The following is an 18,325-nucleotide window of genomic DNA, read 5'->3' as shown; positions in this document are numbered from 1 at the left end:
CAATTTTTCGAGACCGTGAACGAGCAAATTGATAGTGGGAAGCCGGTGGACATAATATACTTGGACTTCCAGAAAGCGTTCGACAAAGTTCCACACGAAAGACTTCTCAGGAAACTACAAAGCCATGGCATAGAGGGAGATATACAAAGATGGATAGGCAAATGGCTGGAAAACCGAAAGCAGAGAGTGGGCATAAATGGGAAGTTCTCCGACTGGGAGAAAGTGACTAGTGGTGTACCCCAGGGCTCGGTACTTGGGCCGATCCTTTTTAATGTTTATATCAATGACCTGGAGGAAGGAACATCCAGTGAGATCATCAAGTTTGCAGACGATACAAAACTGTGCCGGGCAATCAGATCGCAGGAGGATAGAGAGGAACTCCAGAGCGACTTGTGTCGGTTAGAAACATGGGCGGAGAAATGGCAGATGACGTTCAATGTGGAGAAATGCAAGGTAATGCATTTAGGCAATAAGAATAAGGAATACGAGTATACAATGTCAGGTGCAACTCTGGGGAAGAGTGAACAAGAAAAGGACCTGGGTGTACTGATAGATAGGACCCTGAAGCCGTCGGCACAATGCGCGGCAGCGGCAAAGAAGGCAAATAGAATGTTGGGCATGATAAAGAAAGGAATCTCGAGTAGATCGGAGAAAGTTATAATGCCGCTTTATAGGGCAATGGTCAGACCACACTTGGAATACTGCGTCCAACATTGGTCTCTCTAAAGAAGGATATAAAACTGCTGGAGAGGGTGCAGAGGCGAGCAACTAAACTAGTGAAGGGTATGGAGAAACTGGAATATGAGGATCGACTTAAAACACTGGGATTGTTCTCCCTTGAGAAAAGGAGACTGCGTGGGGATATGATCGAGACCTTCAAAATACTGAAAGGAAAATAGAGCAGAGAAGATTATTTACATTGTCCAATTTGACACGGACAAGAGGACATGAAATGAAGCTAAGGGGGGGCAAGTTCAGGACTAATATCAGGAAGTTCTGCTTCACACAGAGAGTGGTTGACATCTGGAATACTCTCCCAGGGGAGATTATTGCAGAATCGACAGTCCTAGGCTTCAAGGGCAAACTAGATGCATATCTCCTTGAGAGAGGCATATAAGGATATGGTGGACTATAAATTACGACAGGTGTACACCTGGCAGGGCCTCCGCGTGTGCGGATCGCCGGACTTGATGGACCGAAGGTCTGATCCGGAGATGGCAGTTCTTATGTTCTTATGTTCTTATAATATTTATTTATTAATTTTATTATTTATATACCACTTATATCCTAAGTGGTTTACACTGAGGTACTTTATCATATTTCCCTATCTGTCCCGACGGGCTCAAACTCTATCTAGTGCAGGGATCTCAACGTCCCTCCTTGAGGGCCGCAATCCGGTCGGGTTTTCAGGATTTCCCCAACGAATATGCATGAGATCTATGTGCATGCACTGCTTTCAATGCATATTCATTGGGGAAATCCTGAAAACCCGACTGGATTGCGGCCCTCAAGGAGGGACGTTGAGATCCCTGATCTAGTGTACCTGGGGCAATGAGGGGATTAAGTTACTTGCCCAGGGTCACAAGGAGCAGCGAGGGATAATCAATATGAGTCAGCATCAATGCTTGCACTGCTGATCGAATATAAAATCGTGAAAGCACTGGTTTCAATCTGTGTAAAATATGTAACTGAGCATACCCTGATTGTATCACCTTAACATTCTGCTTGTCCATAGTGAGGGCAGAGTCTAGGCCAGGGGTGTCCAATGTCGGTCCTCGAGGGCCGCAATCCAGTCGGGTTTTCAGGATTTCCCCAATGAATATGCATTGAAAGCAGTGCATGCACATAGATCTCATGCATATTCGTTGGGGAAATCCTGAAAACCCGACTGGATTGCGGCCCTCGAGGACCGACATTGGACACCCCTGGTCTAAGCAGAACCCCAAAACTGTCAGTTCTTTCTTGACTTCTAAATCAGAATCTAACACCCTGAACGATGTAGGTAGCATTACATTACATTAATGGCTTATATTCCGCCTGTACCTTGCAGTTCTAAGCGGATTACATCAAAAAGATAACTGGACATTTCCAGGAAGAGGAATACAATTAAAGGCGAAAGGTCTAAAACAATTTTGAAGTGAGGATGCTAAGAGGGGGCGAGAGGGGAAAAGGAAGGGGTTAGGACAGTGATTCCTAACCCTGTCCTGGAGGAACACCAGGCCAATCGGGTTTTCAGGCTAGCCCTAATGAATATGCATGAGAGAGATTTGCATATGATGGAAGTGATAGGCATGCAAATTTGCTTCATGCATATTCATTAGGGCTAGCCTGAAAACCCAATTGGCCTGGTGTTCCTCCAGGACAGGGTTGGGAACCACTGGGTTAGGACATTTGGGTGAATATCAACACATCCGTTACTCACCACCATAACCTCTGTTTTCCTTATATTTAACTGCAGTCGCATGCATAAATGACACATGGGCGCTCAATTTTTAGCACCCTTTGTATAATTTGGGAATATATGCAAATCTAAGGTCACCAGATTTTCTGCTGTAGAAACCCTGACACATGGCCCCGCCCTATTCCACCCCCAGCCCTGCCTTGTTCCGCCTTCAGCCCCACCCTGTTCTGGCCCCGCCCCCACAAAGCCTCTTCTTTCTTCTCTGACCTCCAGGCCGCGTCTGGAGAGCCTCCGAGCAGGCACAGATGCGGGTGACGTCACCCATGCTCATAGGCCCTCTAGACCAGTGGTTGCCAGCCCTGTCCTGGAGGACCACTAGGCCAGTCGGTTTTTCAGGATAGCCCTAATGAATATGCATGAGAGAGATCTGCATATAATGGAGGTGCCAAGCATGCAGATCTGCTCCATGCATATTCATTAGGGCTATCCTGAAAACCCGACTGGCCTGGTGGTCCTCCAGGACAGGGTTGGGAACCACTGCTCTAGAGCGGCGGTCTCAAACTCAAACCCTTTGCAGGGCCACATTTTGGATTTGTAGGTACTTGGAGGGCCGCAGAAAAAAAGAGTTAATGTCTTATTAAAGAAATGAGGTAAAACTCTTTATAGTTTCTAAATCTTTCCTTTTGGCTAAGTCTTAATAATAATATTATAATTTATAGCTAAAGAAACATATGATCAAGAAACTGTTTTATTTTACTTTTGTGATTATGATAAACATACCGAGGGCCTCAAAATAGGACCTGGCGGGCCGCAGGTTTGAGACCACTGCTCTAGAGCAGTGTTCTTCAACCACCAGTCCATGGACCAGTGCCGGTCCACAGAAATTTCTTGCCGGTCCACAGGGCCAGCACGTGCATCAGGCCCAAAACAGTGTTCTTCAACCACCGGTCCACAGTGCGATCGATGCGGCGTTATCTTCGAGCCAGCTCCCTCTTCCTAACTGATTCAGTGCACAAAGCCACGAGCAGTGGCTCCTATCGGCCTCCTGCGCCTGAACCGGAAGCCTTATCTCTGACGTTGCAACGTCAGAGGGAAGGCTTCCAGATGAGACACGGGACGTGCAAGGTGCAATTAGTACTATTATGGGGGCGGGGTCTGGGGTGGAGATTGGGTAGAGATGGGCGGGGTCTGGCTCACGACTTAGCTCCGTGTTCTTCAACCGCCTGTCCACGGACCGATGGCGGTCCACAGAATAATTCTTTTATTTCTGCCGGTCCATAGGTGTAAAAAGGTTGAAAAACACTGCTCTAGAGGCTGCCGGAGGTTGGGGGCTTTCCAAAACCCGGCAAAGTACCGGGTTTTGTAAAGTCTGTCCGGGCACTCAGACAGTCCTCTAAAAAGAGGACATGTCTGGCTTTTCCCGGATGTCTGGTAACCCTTTGCAAACTATTTCATGTCTGTCCATTTTGTGATCTTGAAAGTGCGACTAGTCACGTGTCTTGGAGAGCGTTCGGAAGAAGTGGCGTAGGGGAGTGTAGCTATGTTTTAATTTGACTATCACTAAATCAATTCCAAAGGAATGTCTACCTGAGTACCTGGTAAGGAGCTACTCAAGTTTCAAGTTTTATTAGGATTTTATATACCACCTATCAAGGTTATCTAAGCGGTTTTACAGTCAGGTACTCAAGCATTTTCCCTATCTGTCCCGGTGGGCTCACAAAGTACCTGGGGCTATGGAGAATTAAGTGACTTGCCCAGGATCACAAGGAGCTACATGGGGTTTGAACCACAACCTCAGGGTGCTGAGACTGTAGATCCAACCACTGCGCCACATACTCCTGTAGCTTGAAGGCCAGGCGGAATAACTGCTAACTATTGCTGGTTGCACCCCTGCCCCCCCCCAAAAGAAAGACCCAATGAAGCAAACTACCACGTTAACGTATTTTGAACTGTACTTTTTTTTTTTTAGGCAGCAGAGTGTGAAAATTATAAAGGGCATGAAGATTTTTGCAAAGTACTATGAATGAGGTGTTTCTTTTTTTTTCCCTGTAATGAATTCCAAATGGTCATGAGTCATCCAGCTGCTCTGTTTTTCACAGAGAGGCCATCATTATCCCATAAACAAAGAAAAACTCCTTCCAGAGTCTGGCTGGTCAGAGACTAACGCATTAATCACTTGATTCCCAATTAAAATAGGAAACAAAAGAGCCTCTCACTTTCTGTGAGAGCAATCACAAAAAAGTCACTTCAAGGGGGAGAAGTTCGATGGGTCAATTTATGGTTTATTTTAGGCATTTTTGCAAAACGGCCCTGAGCAGAAATCTGTGCCCTACTAAATCCAAAAGAAAGAATCGAGAGGAACAATGTAGAGTTCTTGGGATGGGAATCGAAAATCAGCAAGAGAGATGGAGCAGGGAGGAAAAAAAACTAGGCCATTCCTTCAGTGTTACCTTTTCTATATTGTATATTGCTATTTCAAGAGTTATATTGGCTGTATAATTGTCTCCATGCCTGCCTCCAACAGCAGAAGGAGCTATCATAAGAATCACTAATCTTATGATAGCTCCTTCTGCTGTTGTACTATAAATCCAGAAAGTTGAGAAGACCAGAGACATATTACTTTCAGGGTTTTCCTCTACTGTGTTTGTAGAAATATGATCGGTTAGAATTTCCCCACTTACAAATTCTCTTTCAGCACTGCTATGCAAGTCACTGAAATTAATTTATGTACTTAAACCAACCAGGGGTGGCAGGCTGGGTATCCCTGTGCTATCCTCTGAGCCCTGCAATCCTAAGGATGGCAGTCTCAGTCCCTGGACTCATCCCCCCTGAGTCTTCCAGTCCTGGGGGTGGTAGGCTTTGAATCCTGGGAACCATCTCGAGTCCTAAGGGTGGCAGTCTCTATTGCTGTGTCCATCCTCTGAACCCTCCAGTCCTAGAGGTTCACAGACTCCGTGTCCTTATGCCCATCCCCTGACTCATTGAGTCTTAAATGTAAAAAGTACTATGTTTTTGTGGCCACTCAGTAATTTATCTGGCTATTCCTTGCACCTTGCAGTTCCAAGTGACATGTGGTCTCCAGTGATTTCTCCTTTCTGCCTCCAGGTTTTATCATTAGGAGCAGACGTCCTTCCTGAATACAAACTGCAAGCTCCTCGCATCCACAAATGGACTATCCTACACTACAGCCCTTTCAAGGCTGTCTGGGACTGGCTGATCCTGCTGCTTGTAATCTACACAGCCATCTTCACACCTTACTCCGCGGCCTTCCTACTGAATGAACAAGAGACCAGGGACCCAAAGTGCACTTACGCCTGCAACCCACTGAACGTGGTAGACCTTATGGTGGACATCATGTTCATCATTGACATTCTCATTAACTTCCGAACCACCTATGTCAATTGCAACGAGGAGGTAGTCAGCCACCCTGGCAAGATCGCCATTCACTACTTCAAGGGCTGGTTCCTTATCGACATGGTGGCTGCCATTCCTTTTGACCTTCTGATCTTTGGCTCAGGATCAGAAGAGGTAAGTAGTTCTTTCCGTTCTCTATTGCTTCACATTTTTTGGCCACTGTATTTATTGCATTTGGTTGTAGATTAATTATATATATTTTTTTTAATTGCCTAACTAGTTGAAATGCCAATGACCTGTGTACAACAATAATATTGTACTATTCATCAAGAGGTGCATCACAGGGAAGGATATTTGCATATGCTGTACCTCTTATTTAAAAATATGGACCAACCCCTAGAATGACCCAAAAAGGCTTGAATGATGCACAAGACTCTGCTGAAAAGTCACCATGAAGCAGCAGATTTAAAAATCCCAACTTCCCAACTATGGCTTGAATACTAGCAAGGGAAGTCTTTGGTCTTTCAACCAGCCGAGTCTCGGTCTTCACTTCCAATCCTTGAGGGCCACCAACAGAATCCAAGATACCCCTAATTTAAAAAAAAAAAACCCATGAGAGAATTTTGAATACAATGGAGATAATGAGCATGAAAATCTGTTTCATGTATTTTATTAGGAATATCCTGAAAACCTGACCCATTGGTGGCCTCTGAGGTCTGGGAGTGAAGACCAAGGAAATTAAGGATTAATCCTCCAGATAGGTACAATTGTTTCTCATGAAGGAAGGATTCTCTTCCGAAGGGTACAAAAGGGTTTGTATTTCAACAGCATAAAGTGGAAAAGGAGGAAGGCTGGGAGGGTGTAGATGGGCTGGAGTAGGTTGTAACGGAGATTTCGGCAGTAGGAACCCAAGCACAGTGCCGGGTAGAGCTTTGGATTCTTGCCCAGAAATAGCTAAGAAGAAAAAATTAAAAAAATGAAATTGAATCAGGTTGGGCAGACTGGATAGACCATTCGGGTCTTTATCTGCCGTCATCTACTGTGTTACTATGTAAGGATCCAGGGTCTCTCTACCAACACATGTAACAACCCCCGGTAAAGGAGAGGAGTTATTCTGGGGAAGATTAGAATGTCTCAGAAGGATGCAAGGAGATAATCTGGGCATATGCATTTTATTTTTCCAGAAATGAATCAGAGTGTAAAGAGGCCAGAGTTTTAGATCCACTTTACTGCAGTTTAATATTGGCATGGGAGAAAGAGAGAGAGGTGGGTGGGCAATATGTCAATTCCCCTCCCCCAGGCCTATGTCACCGTACCTATTGCTTCCTGTGTACAGCACATACATTATTCTTGTGTATTGAAATTGTGTATTTAAGTGAATAAAATGCCCAATCTTCTGAGGAACTCAGGGTGTCATACGTGGTAAACATCTAAACGTGGAAGAAATGGTCCCAGAAAATGTCTCCCTCTCCCTACTTCTTTCCCTTTTGGTCTGTTTTCCAGTGCATGAGAAAATCACTGCAGCATGTGCATTCCCTTCACCCACCCACCCTCCTCGGTAAATTGTATTGCTGGAAATGTATTGGTGAATCATTTTAAAACTGGGGAAAATCTCTTTAGTACATCTGGCCCTAAAGTAAGAAACACCTCTAAAGGATCCGAAAGGAGAGGTGTGAGTATATGAACTAAAGAAGGAGCTCATTTTTGGTAGGAAAAGCTTGTATGGCACAATATCTGCACGGTTGATCCTCTAAGGCAGTGGGCTCAGCCAGTCAAGTTTTCAGGATATCACTAATGAATATGCATGAGAGAGATCTGCATACAATGGAGAAGACGGGCATTCAAATATGTCTCATGCTTTTTCATTAGGGGTATCCTGAAAACCTGACTGGCCAGGGGACCACTTCTCTAAGGGATGACGTGCCTCAAGGTTTGGTTCCTGGACCTGTTCTTTTTAACATTTTTGTTAGTTATACACTTCCCCCTCCCCATTCGCGATTTCAGTAATCGCAATTTCACATATTCGCGATTTTTTGGGGAGGGGGAAAATTTTTTTTTAAAACCATCCTTAAGTCTTCCCCCCGACATCCCGGCCTTACCTGGTGGTCTAGCGGGCTTTTGGGGCAGGAGCGATCTTCCTACGCTCCTGCCCCGTGCAGATCGCCATTAGGAAATAGCTGTAGGGAGTTCCCCGGAGTTTCGAGAGACTACGGGAACTCACAGCAGCCATTTCCTAATGGCGATCTGCACGGGGCAGGAGCATAGGAAGATCGCTCCTGCCCCGAAAACCCGCTCGACCACCAGGTAAGGCTGGGAAGGCGGGAGGGAGGCGGGGGTGGGTCAGAGCCAGTTATTCGCGGTTTTTCGCCATTCACGGTCCGGCGCTGCCCCTATCCCCCGCGAATCCGGAGGGAGAAGTATATTGCTGAAGGGCTGTCGGGGAAGATTTGCCTCTTTGCAGATGATACCAAAATCTGCAATAGAGTAGACCCCCCCCTCCCTGATGGTGTGAATAACATGAAGAAGGACCTAGCAAAGCTTGAAGAATGGTCTGAAATATGGCAGCTAAGACTTAGGGCTCCTTTTAAAAAGGTGCGCTAGGCTTTAGCGTGCGGACCTTAACGCCTGAATTGAGCTGGCGTTAGTTCTAGAAGCGTAGCACGCAGTGTAGTGCGTGGTAATTTCTTGTTGTGAACCACCTAGAACTCTCTGGGTATGGCGGTATACAAAATAAAGTTATTATTATTATTATTATTATTATTAAAAACGCGAGCGCACCTTAGTAAAAGGAGCCCTTAATGCTAACAAATGCAAGGTTATGCATTTGGGCTGCAAACCCCCCGAAGGAACGGTACAGTTTAGGGGGGTAAAGAACTTATACGCACGACGGAAGAGCGGGACTTGGGTGTGATTATATGTGATGATCTCAAACGGGTTGAAAAGGTGACGGCGAAAGGTAGAAGGATGCCAGGGTGCACAGGGAGAGATATGGCCAGTAGGAAAAGGGAGGCATTGGTGCCCCTGCGTAAGACTGGTGAGACTTCCTATAGGATATTGTGTACAATTCTGGAAGCCCACCTTCAAGAAAATATAAACAGGATGGAGTCAATCCAGAGGAAGGCTACTGAAATGGTCCGTGGTCTTCATCATAAGGCATATGGGGATAGACTTAGGGCTCTTTTTACGAAGCCGCGGTAGCGGTTTAATGCACGTAATAATGCGCGCTAAACCGCCGGACGCGCTAGCCGCCACCGCCTCCTCTTGAGCAGGCGGTAGTTTTTCGGCTAGCGCGGGGGGAGCGCGTAATCATAAGTCGCGCGCGCTAAAGCCGCTAACGTGACTTCATAAAAGGAGCCCTTAAAGATATCTTTTTGTAATGGAGGTAGCCTGTCCAATCTACTTTCCAAAAATTGAATTGTGTCCCTCACTGCGTTCCTGTATCATTTTTGTTTTCCTAAGATGGGCCTATAAGGAGATTATCTTACCCCTAATGACTACTTTGAGTTTCCCATCATTTAAAAGCAGAAGTATCTGGAGTATCATTAACTTCCAGAAATTCTAAGATATCTTTTTCTAATTTCTCAATATTAAATGGGTCCAAGAAAAATTCCTCTGGGCACACCCAGCGATGTAGCCGGGTCTTAGAGTCAGGAAGCTGTAAACATAACTGGGCTGGGCCATGATCCAAGTGTGAGGCCATGACCAAGTGTGAGGGTGAATATGATATTCTTTGAGATAAGGAAGTATTCCCCTGTCTCCGATTCAGGGAAAAAAATTTTGCTTCGATTTGATTTGGCCCACTGAATTGATTATTCAATTCGATTCACTTTTCCTGCCCAGTCAAGCGGTTTTTTTTTAACGGCCTGGTGGGTTTATTTTGTAGTCTCTTCCCCCACCCCTCCTCCCTTTACCCTCTCCAACTCCATGCCAGCACTGTTAACAAAATAAACTAAAAATACTTTTCCTCTCTCTGTTAGGTCCTAGCTCTGGCAGGATACACATTTCAGCTCTGACATATTGTAACCACAAAATAGAAAATAAAATTATTTTTTTCTACCTTTTATTGTCTGGTCATTTTATTATTCAAATCAAGTTGGTCCCAGGCTCTTATTTCTGTTTATCTTCCTTTAACTCACTCACCAGGGTCTCCTGCCCATTTAACGTTTTCTTCTTTCTCCGTGCTCATCATCCATCTTCCATCTCTGTACCTTCCCTTCCACTGCTATATCCAATATTTCTGTTTCTTTCCCACTTGTCTACCATCTCCCTCTCTCTCCCTGCCTTGTGCCCTGGGTCAGATCTCTCTATTCCCCTCCATTATCATGTGCAACATTTCTTTCTCTCTCCATGCACCATCTCTCCCTGCCCTCCACCCTATGTCCAAGATTTCTCCCTTTCTTTTCGCCATGCGTCTCCCTTCCCTACACCATATGCAGATTTCTTCCCTCTTTCCCCCATGTGCAGCAGCTTCCTATCCCCCTGTGTAGCAGCTTTCCCTCCCTCCTATCCCCCTGTGAGACACCTCTTGACCGCCCCTCCCCATTAGATCTGACATAGACCACCCAAAGTAGAAGCAGCGGTGGTCAGTGGAAGAGGCAGCACTCAGAACAGGCTGTTTCTGGCCTGCTCTGCCAGGGCTTCCCTCTGCTGCATCACCAGTAATGCCATCAGTGACACGGCAGAGGAAAAGCCCCAGTGGGGCTGGCCAGGAGTAGCCTGTTCTGAGCTGCTTCCTCTTCCCGCTCGCCACTGCTGCTTTGGAGGCCTATGTCGGATCTCATGGAGGGGGGAGGGTTCGGGAGGTACCTCACAGGGGAATAACAGGGAGGGGAAGCTTCTACTTTTGTGCCCCACGCTGGTACTGCATACGCCAAACACAGGCCCGCTCAGGCGTTTCCCCTACCAAAGTCCCTCCCTCTGATGCAACCCCACGTTTCGCAAAACAGGAAGTTTCAAGTTACACTAGAAGGAAGGGCTCCGGCAGAAAGACAGGTCTAAGTAGATCTGCACAGAATAGATCGGCGGCGAGGAGGCTTGTGCCACTGACGATGAATCGATTCGAATTGCGAATCAGGCAGCTCTACTCCCATCCGCATGTCTATTCAAGAATAAGTCTGGTGCACGGAAGAACAGAATGTATATTCTCGCTGATTCATATGTTGTTACCTTCATAAGTCAATTAGGCCCCAGTGTTGAATATATTGGAGCAGATTTGCGCGGGCCACATCAGCTTAGTGCACCAAGGTGGCTGAGTTATCTAAGGCTGAGACAATGGTAAGATTGAAATCACCCCCTATCAACAGATCCCCCCCTTAAATGGCGTTGCAGAACTTCAGTCAGCTGAGAAAAAAAATACTCTGCTATTGAAATCATAAATATTTAGAAATGGAAACCAACACTGGCCAAACGTGGCTTGAATCAAGATATATCTCTACCTTCATTATCTTTTAAGATTGTATGAATGCCCTGTGGTTTGTCATCAGTGAATAAAATGCCCACTCCTCTCGTTTTTGTATTATCTTGATTGGAAGCTAAATAAATATATTTATAGTGCTTATGGCACAGAAGATATTCATGTTTAGATTTAAAAAAAAAGTGTCCCTAGCAGGAATATCAGTTCTGCTTTCAAGCGCAGCACTTCCTTCAATAATAAGCTATGTTTGAACGGGGAGTTTAACCCTTTCACATTCCAAGATAGAAAATGTACATCACCCATTAGTACCTAAAAAAAATGATGAACTTTGACCTTGACCTGAGTTTGTCCCTCCTGTCTATAAGAACATAAGATTTGCCGCTGCTGGGTCAGATCAGTGGTCCATCGTGCCCAGCAATCCGCTCACGCAGTGGCCCTTAAGTCAAAGACCAGTGCCCTATTTGAATCTAGCCGTACCTGCGTATGTTCTATTCCAGTAGGAACTTATCCAACTTTGTCTTGAATCCCTGAAGGGTGTTTTCCCCTTTAACAGCCTCCGGGAGAGCGTTCCAGACCTCCACCACTCTCTGGGTGAAGAAGAACTTCCTTACGTTTGTACGTTTCCCTTCTAACTGTAGCGAGTGCTCTCTTGTTCTCTTCACCTTGGAGAGGGTGAACAATTTCTCTGTCTCTACTAAGTCAATTCCCTTCAGTACCAATGCCGAACCATATAGAGAGTACGCATGATATACCTATGGAGGCCTTTTAATGAGAACCAAAAATGCTGGCTAAATATATAATGCTTGTTCATTCTCAGGATGCAGTTCCCCTGATTTATTATCCCCCATCCCCCCACCCACCTCTAATAGAGTAATTGATATTACATATACAATAATGCCATACCACGTCATCTCTCCCACTGACATCACTTCCAGGTGCCGCGGATATGAAGTGACAGAAGGAGAGCTGACAGGGTTGCGAGGAGCACGTTGAAGTTCGTTTTGCTTGCGGCGGTGAACAGCTAGAGGTATAGGGGAACGGAAGGGGGGCAAGCGCAAAGCAGGGGGGGAGCAGGGGGCGGAGACAAGGGCAGGGGTGGGGCACCACCACCCCGGGCGCCTCTCGCCCTCGCTACGCTACTCGCTGTTTTCTCCACAAGGAAAAAATGCTTGAGTACCTGAATAAATTAATGTAAACCGTTCTGAGCTCCCTGAGAGAACGGTATAGAAAATTGAATAAATAAAAATGTTACCTTCAAGATCAGGGGTGGGCGACTCCGGTCCTCGAGGGCTGGAATCCAGTCGGGTTTTCAGGATTTCCCCCAATGAATATGCATGAGATCTATTTGCATGCACTGCTTTCAATGCTTATTCATTGGGGAAATCCTGAAAACCCGACTGGATTCCGGCCCTCGAGGACCGGAGTTGCCCACCCCTGTTCTAGATTCTCAGCATTTTTTTCTCCTATTATTTTTGTCAACTCTATTTGCAATCACAAATCTATTTTCATCTCTAAAAATTTTCCAAGTTCTTCCGCTGGAGGAGTTTGACTGTTATCATGGGATTTATTAGTCCCTGATAATTCCTTCACTATCGAAAAAAGTGTCTTTGAATAATTGTCACTGTCTATAATTAATTTACGAAAATAGTTCATTTTTTCTATTCTAATTTGTGAGCATATACTTTAACTTCTCTTTCAAACATTCTGCTTTATGTTTCTACCACAAACATTCTGTATGACGCAATTGCTTCTTTAACAGACGCAAGCCACCATGATACCATCTGTTTGTTCTTTTGACTCGAGATTGGCCGCTTCTATGAAGTATTGCTCATTAAAGTACAAGATCAAAATTTCTGCTTGGTCTTCCAAGGATTTCTCTAAAATATCTGAGGGAAAAACGCCAAATAAAGGAGGAATATCCTCTGGCTTCACTAAATACTATATTCTAATCTATCGTTTTGATGTTCTAATAATAGGCTCATTTTCTTCTTGAATCCTTAGTTTCAGAATCACTAATCTAATCTAATGTAAGGCTTGGCTTTATATACCGAGACATCATTCCAAGAAAGCTCGACTCGGTTTACAATAGTTAACTTAACAAATAAAAACCATAAAGAATAAAACCAGGCCCCTTTTACGAAGCCGCGCAGAAACAGCCCCGAAGCCATTTTCATTCTCTTTGGGCTTTGAGGCCGTTAGCGCAGAGCCGCCGCTAGCGCGGCATTGTAAAAGAGGCCGTAAGTTTCGGAAGATTAATTTTCAAAGTGTTTAGCAAATAAAGTGGTTTTTAAAGATTTACGAAAAAATTGAAATGAGCCAGAACTCCTTAAAAGAAATGGAAGATCATTCTAAAGTTGAGAGAACTTAAAAATCAGAGATTGACTAAAAATCTTGCCTCCTTTAATACCTTTCTTGGAAGGAAGAGATCATTTAAATTGTTGATTACCTCTTGCAAAGGAGAATCTGTAAATGTTCCAAGATAAAGGAAGGAGAGGAGTAAAGATACCATATAGGATTTTAAAGACAACACAAGCACATTTGAATTGAACTCTAAAATAAACCGGGAGCCAATGAAGTCACTAAATGATGATCTGACCATCTGATGATCTGATAGTGAAATGCCATGACGATGTTATAATTCTCCAGGGACAACATGACCTCAGCCCAACCAAGCAACTTCCTAAATCCTGAGCGTTATTTCGCCACTGTAGCTGAAAAGAGGTGTTATCTTATTTTGTTAAGTACCGATTTGCAGAAATGAAATGCTGCGTTTTGACTTTGTTTCAGATCGTCGATTGAACCATATCCACGGCATTCTCGTCTTGCTTGGGCTGAGAACTTTTCAGCACCCCGTCGTACCACTAACAGTGGTAGACCCAAAACATTCTTTCTCCCAACCAGTCACATTCTCTCTTTATTTATTTATTTCTTTAAAATTTCTAAACTGCTTAAACCAAAGCGGTTTCCTATAAAGCATGCATAATATTTCACCAGACACTTCCTGCTTTTCCCTCTCCAGAGCACTCTCTCCTAGCCAATCAATTCTCTTTCTCTCTCTCTTCCCCCCCCCCCCCCAGCTCTCTCTCCCAACCATATATTCTCTCTGTCTCTGTATCTCTCTTTGTACCTCATCTCATGTCACTAGTCTTTCTGGCAGGCAACAGGATCATCTTAGGCCATCGATGGCACCTCCACCATGCCCTCCTCTTCCCCCTCAGTGTTGGATGGCATATGTTGCCTTCCTCTGAGGCTTCTGGCCATACCTCTCCATGAAGTGCTATCCGGCAAGTGCAGGGCAGGAGACCACTGTGATGGGGTACCATTGCCCTTTTTATGCTGGCCCAAACCCCTTAGAACTGGGAGCATAATGAGAGAGAACATAAGACAGAAATGATGGAGGAAGGAGGATAAAGAAGCCATGCTGTCATATGTCTTGTACAGCCTCTCCTTCCCATATCCATTGCACACAGCTCCAAATCCATATTGGTACCATATATACAGTATACTGTAGAGAGGATTATTTTTTTTTCTACTTTTGTGGACAGATTTCTTTTTCTCCTTGCCTTTCCTCTGCTTTTATCATAACCATCTCAGACTTTGTTTCAAGAGTCTCTTTTTCATTTTACTTTTCTTGTTATATGTCTGGACTTTTTATCTTTGCTCCTACCCCTCCATTTATCTGTGACATTTCTTTCTTCTTTTTGCTCTCTCATTCATCTTGTTTCTCTTTCCCTCTCTCTGCCTCCATCTCTTCCTGTCATCCCTTTTTCTTTGCGTTTCTCCTACCATCTCTACCTACATCTGATTGCCCTTTCTCACCTACTTGGTAATTTCTTAGATCTCCACATAGTTAAGAACCCCCCAAATATAAAATAAATACATGATAGTGCTAATGACAGTAATTTAAGGATACAGAATGGATGATAATATGGACAGTTACCATATTTTCACATGTATAGGCTGCCCCTTTGTATAGGCCACAGGAAACGCCTATTCTAGTTTTAAAACTCCTTGATAAGCCGCCCCATTAGATAAGCTGCAGCACTACTGGAGCCCCCCGTACCTTTTAAAATACTGTAGCTCCCTCGCTGGATGGCTGCCGGCTGCTTCCTCCAATGTTGCGGCCAGCGGTGCAGGACAGGAGCGATCTTTTTGGCATCCAGCCTGGCCCTGCGTTGCTTACTGAGTGCCTGCCATCAGTTCTTGCGAGGCTCACGGGACTCGCGAGCACTGACAGCAGGCATTGAGGAAGCAGCGCGTGGCCAGGCTAGATGCAAAAAGATCGCTCCTGCCCAGCACCGCTGGCCACAACATTGGAGGAAGGAGCCGGCAGCCGTCCAGCGAAGAAGCTACAGTATTTTAAAAGGTACGGGGGGCTCCAGTAGCGCTACGGCTGATCTAATGGGACGGCTTATCTACGATGTCTTTAGATAGGCCGCCCCATATAAGGAAGTCGCACCCACTGCATAAGTTTGTAAAACCCATGTATAAGCGGCCTATACATGGGGAAATACGGTACCATATTTTGGTACTCTCCTGTATTGCCTCATCACAAAATCCAAAAAAGAGGAGAGCTTGCTTGGTTTGCAAACCCCTCTTTACTAGTAACGAATAAATTATATATGCAAATGGACTAAAACAGTCACATTGATATATGGCTAAGAGTAAAAACAAGTCACGGACTCTACACGGTCCATGTTTCGGCTATGGTGCCTGCATCAGGAGTCCCAAAAGATAAAGATAAAACATAAATGACATCCAAAAATTGGGATGACCGCAGATATCTCAAATTGCATTTGGATTTTATCTTATTGCATTTGGATTTCATTAATGGTTTGTCTTTATCTTTTGGGACTCCTGATACAGGCACCATAGCCGAAACACGGACCGTGTCAAGTCCATGACTTGATTTTACTCTTTGCCATATATCTATGTGACTGTTTTAGTCCATTTGCATATAGGATTTATTTGTTACTAATAAAGAGGGGTTTGAGACCAGGCAAGTTCTGCTCTTTTTAGGATTTTGCTGGTTAGTGTTTAGAGGTGACTGTCTCCCTTGTGGTTGCTTGCCTCTTGTCACGACATATAGGCCTTAAACTCCAGCTCTATTAGCCAGTTTCCTGTAGAGAACAGCCCTCTGCCTCCTGCTTCGTCTAGCCCAGGGGTGGTCAACTCCGGTCCTCGAGGGCTGGAATCCAGTTGGGTTTTCAGGATTTTCCCAATGTATATGCATTGAAAGCAGTGCATGTAAATAGATCTCATGCATATTCATTGGGGAAATCCTGAAAACCTGACTGGATTCTGGCCCTCAAGGACCGGACTTGCCCACCCCTGGTCTAGCCCCTCAGCTCCCAAGCCACAGAAGGGAAATGCTGAGACTAGAGCAGAGAAGAATTACTCTATTCCATAATCCGTAACACCCCCCCCACCCCAATTATTTCCCAGAGACTGATGCCCTAAGGTAGAGAGAAAATAGGTTCAGGCACTCAATACTGTCAAGTAAAAGTAATTACCCCATTAACTTTCCACATCTCCCCCCCCCCCCCAATTTGTTTCTGTAAACAGCCCTATCCTTTTGCCATCATCCCCTTTCAGTTCTCCTACTCCATCTTTTTTTTGTCCCTCACTCTTCCATGGATCTCATATCCCTTCTTCCAAACCCTCATTTCTCCCACCCTTTGACTTCCCATGCTGTCTACCAGCACCTTCCCATTCTTTGTATTTCCTAATTACTGTGATGACCTCATAGTGATGACATAAGAAAGAGGACCTGCACTGCTTGTGATGAAATGAGGAGGAAGAGGATGATGAGGCATTTGAAGACGTGGCAGAAGAAAAAAGCCCTATGTAAAGGTGTGTACTCTTCCCAGCAAAGAGAACTTGGATAGTGGCAGATTGGACTGAGCCATAATGGTGCAGCCCAGGAACTGGTCACTGCCTGCACCAGGAGATTCTAATCTATAGTCTGGAAGGAATTGTTTTAGAATGAGGAAAGACTAAAATGGTTAGGGCTCTTCAGCTTGGAAAAGAGATGGCTGAAGGGAGATATGATTGAAGTCTACAAAATCCTGAGTGGAGTACAAGTGTATCGATTTTTCACTCCGTCAGAAATTACAAAGACTAGGGGACACTCAATGAAGTTATAGGGAAATACTTTTAAACCAATAGGAGGAAATATTTTTTCATTCAGAGAATAGTTAAACTCTGGAATGCGTTGCCAGAGATTGTGGTAAGAGCAGATAGCATAGCTGGTTTTAAGAAAGGTTTGGACAATTTCCTGGAGGAAAAGTCTATAGTCTGTTATTAAGAAAGACATGGGGGAAGCCACTGTTTGCCCTGGATCGATAGCATGGAATGTTGCTACTCCTTGGATTTTGGTCAGGTTCTAGTGACCTGGATTGGCCACCGTGAGGATGGGCTACTGGGCTTGATGGACCATTGTTCTTATGTCTGTCTCCTGTCTTTCAGAGAAAGTCCAGGTTAGGGAGAAATATGACTTCCTGTTCCCTAATCCTGGAAGAGAGCAGGAAAAAGGGGAAGCCTACTTCCTATGTCTGTTGACCTGTGGTGGATGGAGAGGACCATACAGAAGAGATCGTGTAGCATTGCTTTTAGTACCCGACTGAAGGATTCAACCAATGTGAATATGGAAAAGGAGAAAATCAGCCAACCAGATACAGTAATGTGTCTTTGGTGGATAGATGTGCCTTCTTGGTGCCCAACCTCAATATGTCCTGGATGTTGCAGAGGGTAGTCTTAAGTGACTGCAGGGTCTGAAACATAGCACAGTGGAATTAAATGTGATTCACTGCTTCCTTGTCTTTATTTCTGAGCTTTTCCTGCACATGAATGGCTCCTATGGTCTTTCTGACCTATTGTGAGTTTCTCTGTTTCTGGGTCACTTGAGATATGTTTGTGGCTGGACATTAGACCTCTGAAGACTATTGCATGTTTTCAGATGTCAAAGAGATTGTGTGATTCTGTTTCTTGAGATGTTTCAGAGACAGAATGTTGGCTGTCATGATCTCCTTACACCTCGCATATTCATCCACTGATGAGGTTGGCTTTGAGGCACTGTGAAATGAGGCATTATGACATCACAATCTCAGCTCTGGAATGTTGCTCTCATTGGGGTTCCGGAATCTTGTTATTCTTTT

The 18,325-nt window shown here is 44.8% G+C and overlaps 1 protein-coding gene across 3 annotated transcripts in view; it reads left to right on the top strand.

Annotated features, from left to right (window-relative positions):
* The window catches only part of KCNH2 (potassium voltage-gated channel subfamily H member 2), an 809,359-nt gene that overhangs the window by 672,518 nt on the left and 118,516 nt on the right, over positions 1–18,325 (top strand). For all 3 annotated transcript variants that reach the window (XM_033932079.1, XM_033932078.1, XM_033932080.1), the window contains one exon: positions 5,507–5,929. In XM_033932079.1, coding sequence (XP_033787970.1) covers positions 5,507–5,929 — 423 coding nt within the window. The remainder of the gene's footprint in view (positions 1–5,506; positions 5,930–18,325) is intronic.

Source organism: Geotrypetes seraphini, chromosome 2, assembly GCF_902459505.1.
Source record: "Geotrypetes seraphini chromosome 2, aGeoSer1.1, whole genome shotgun sequence".
NCBI lineage: Eukaryota > Metazoa > Chordata > Amphibia > Gymnophiona > Dermophiidae > Geotrypetes > Geotrypetes seraphini.
Note: the sequence above shows the minus strand (reverse complement) of the source record. Positions and strands in the feature narration are given on the sequence as shown.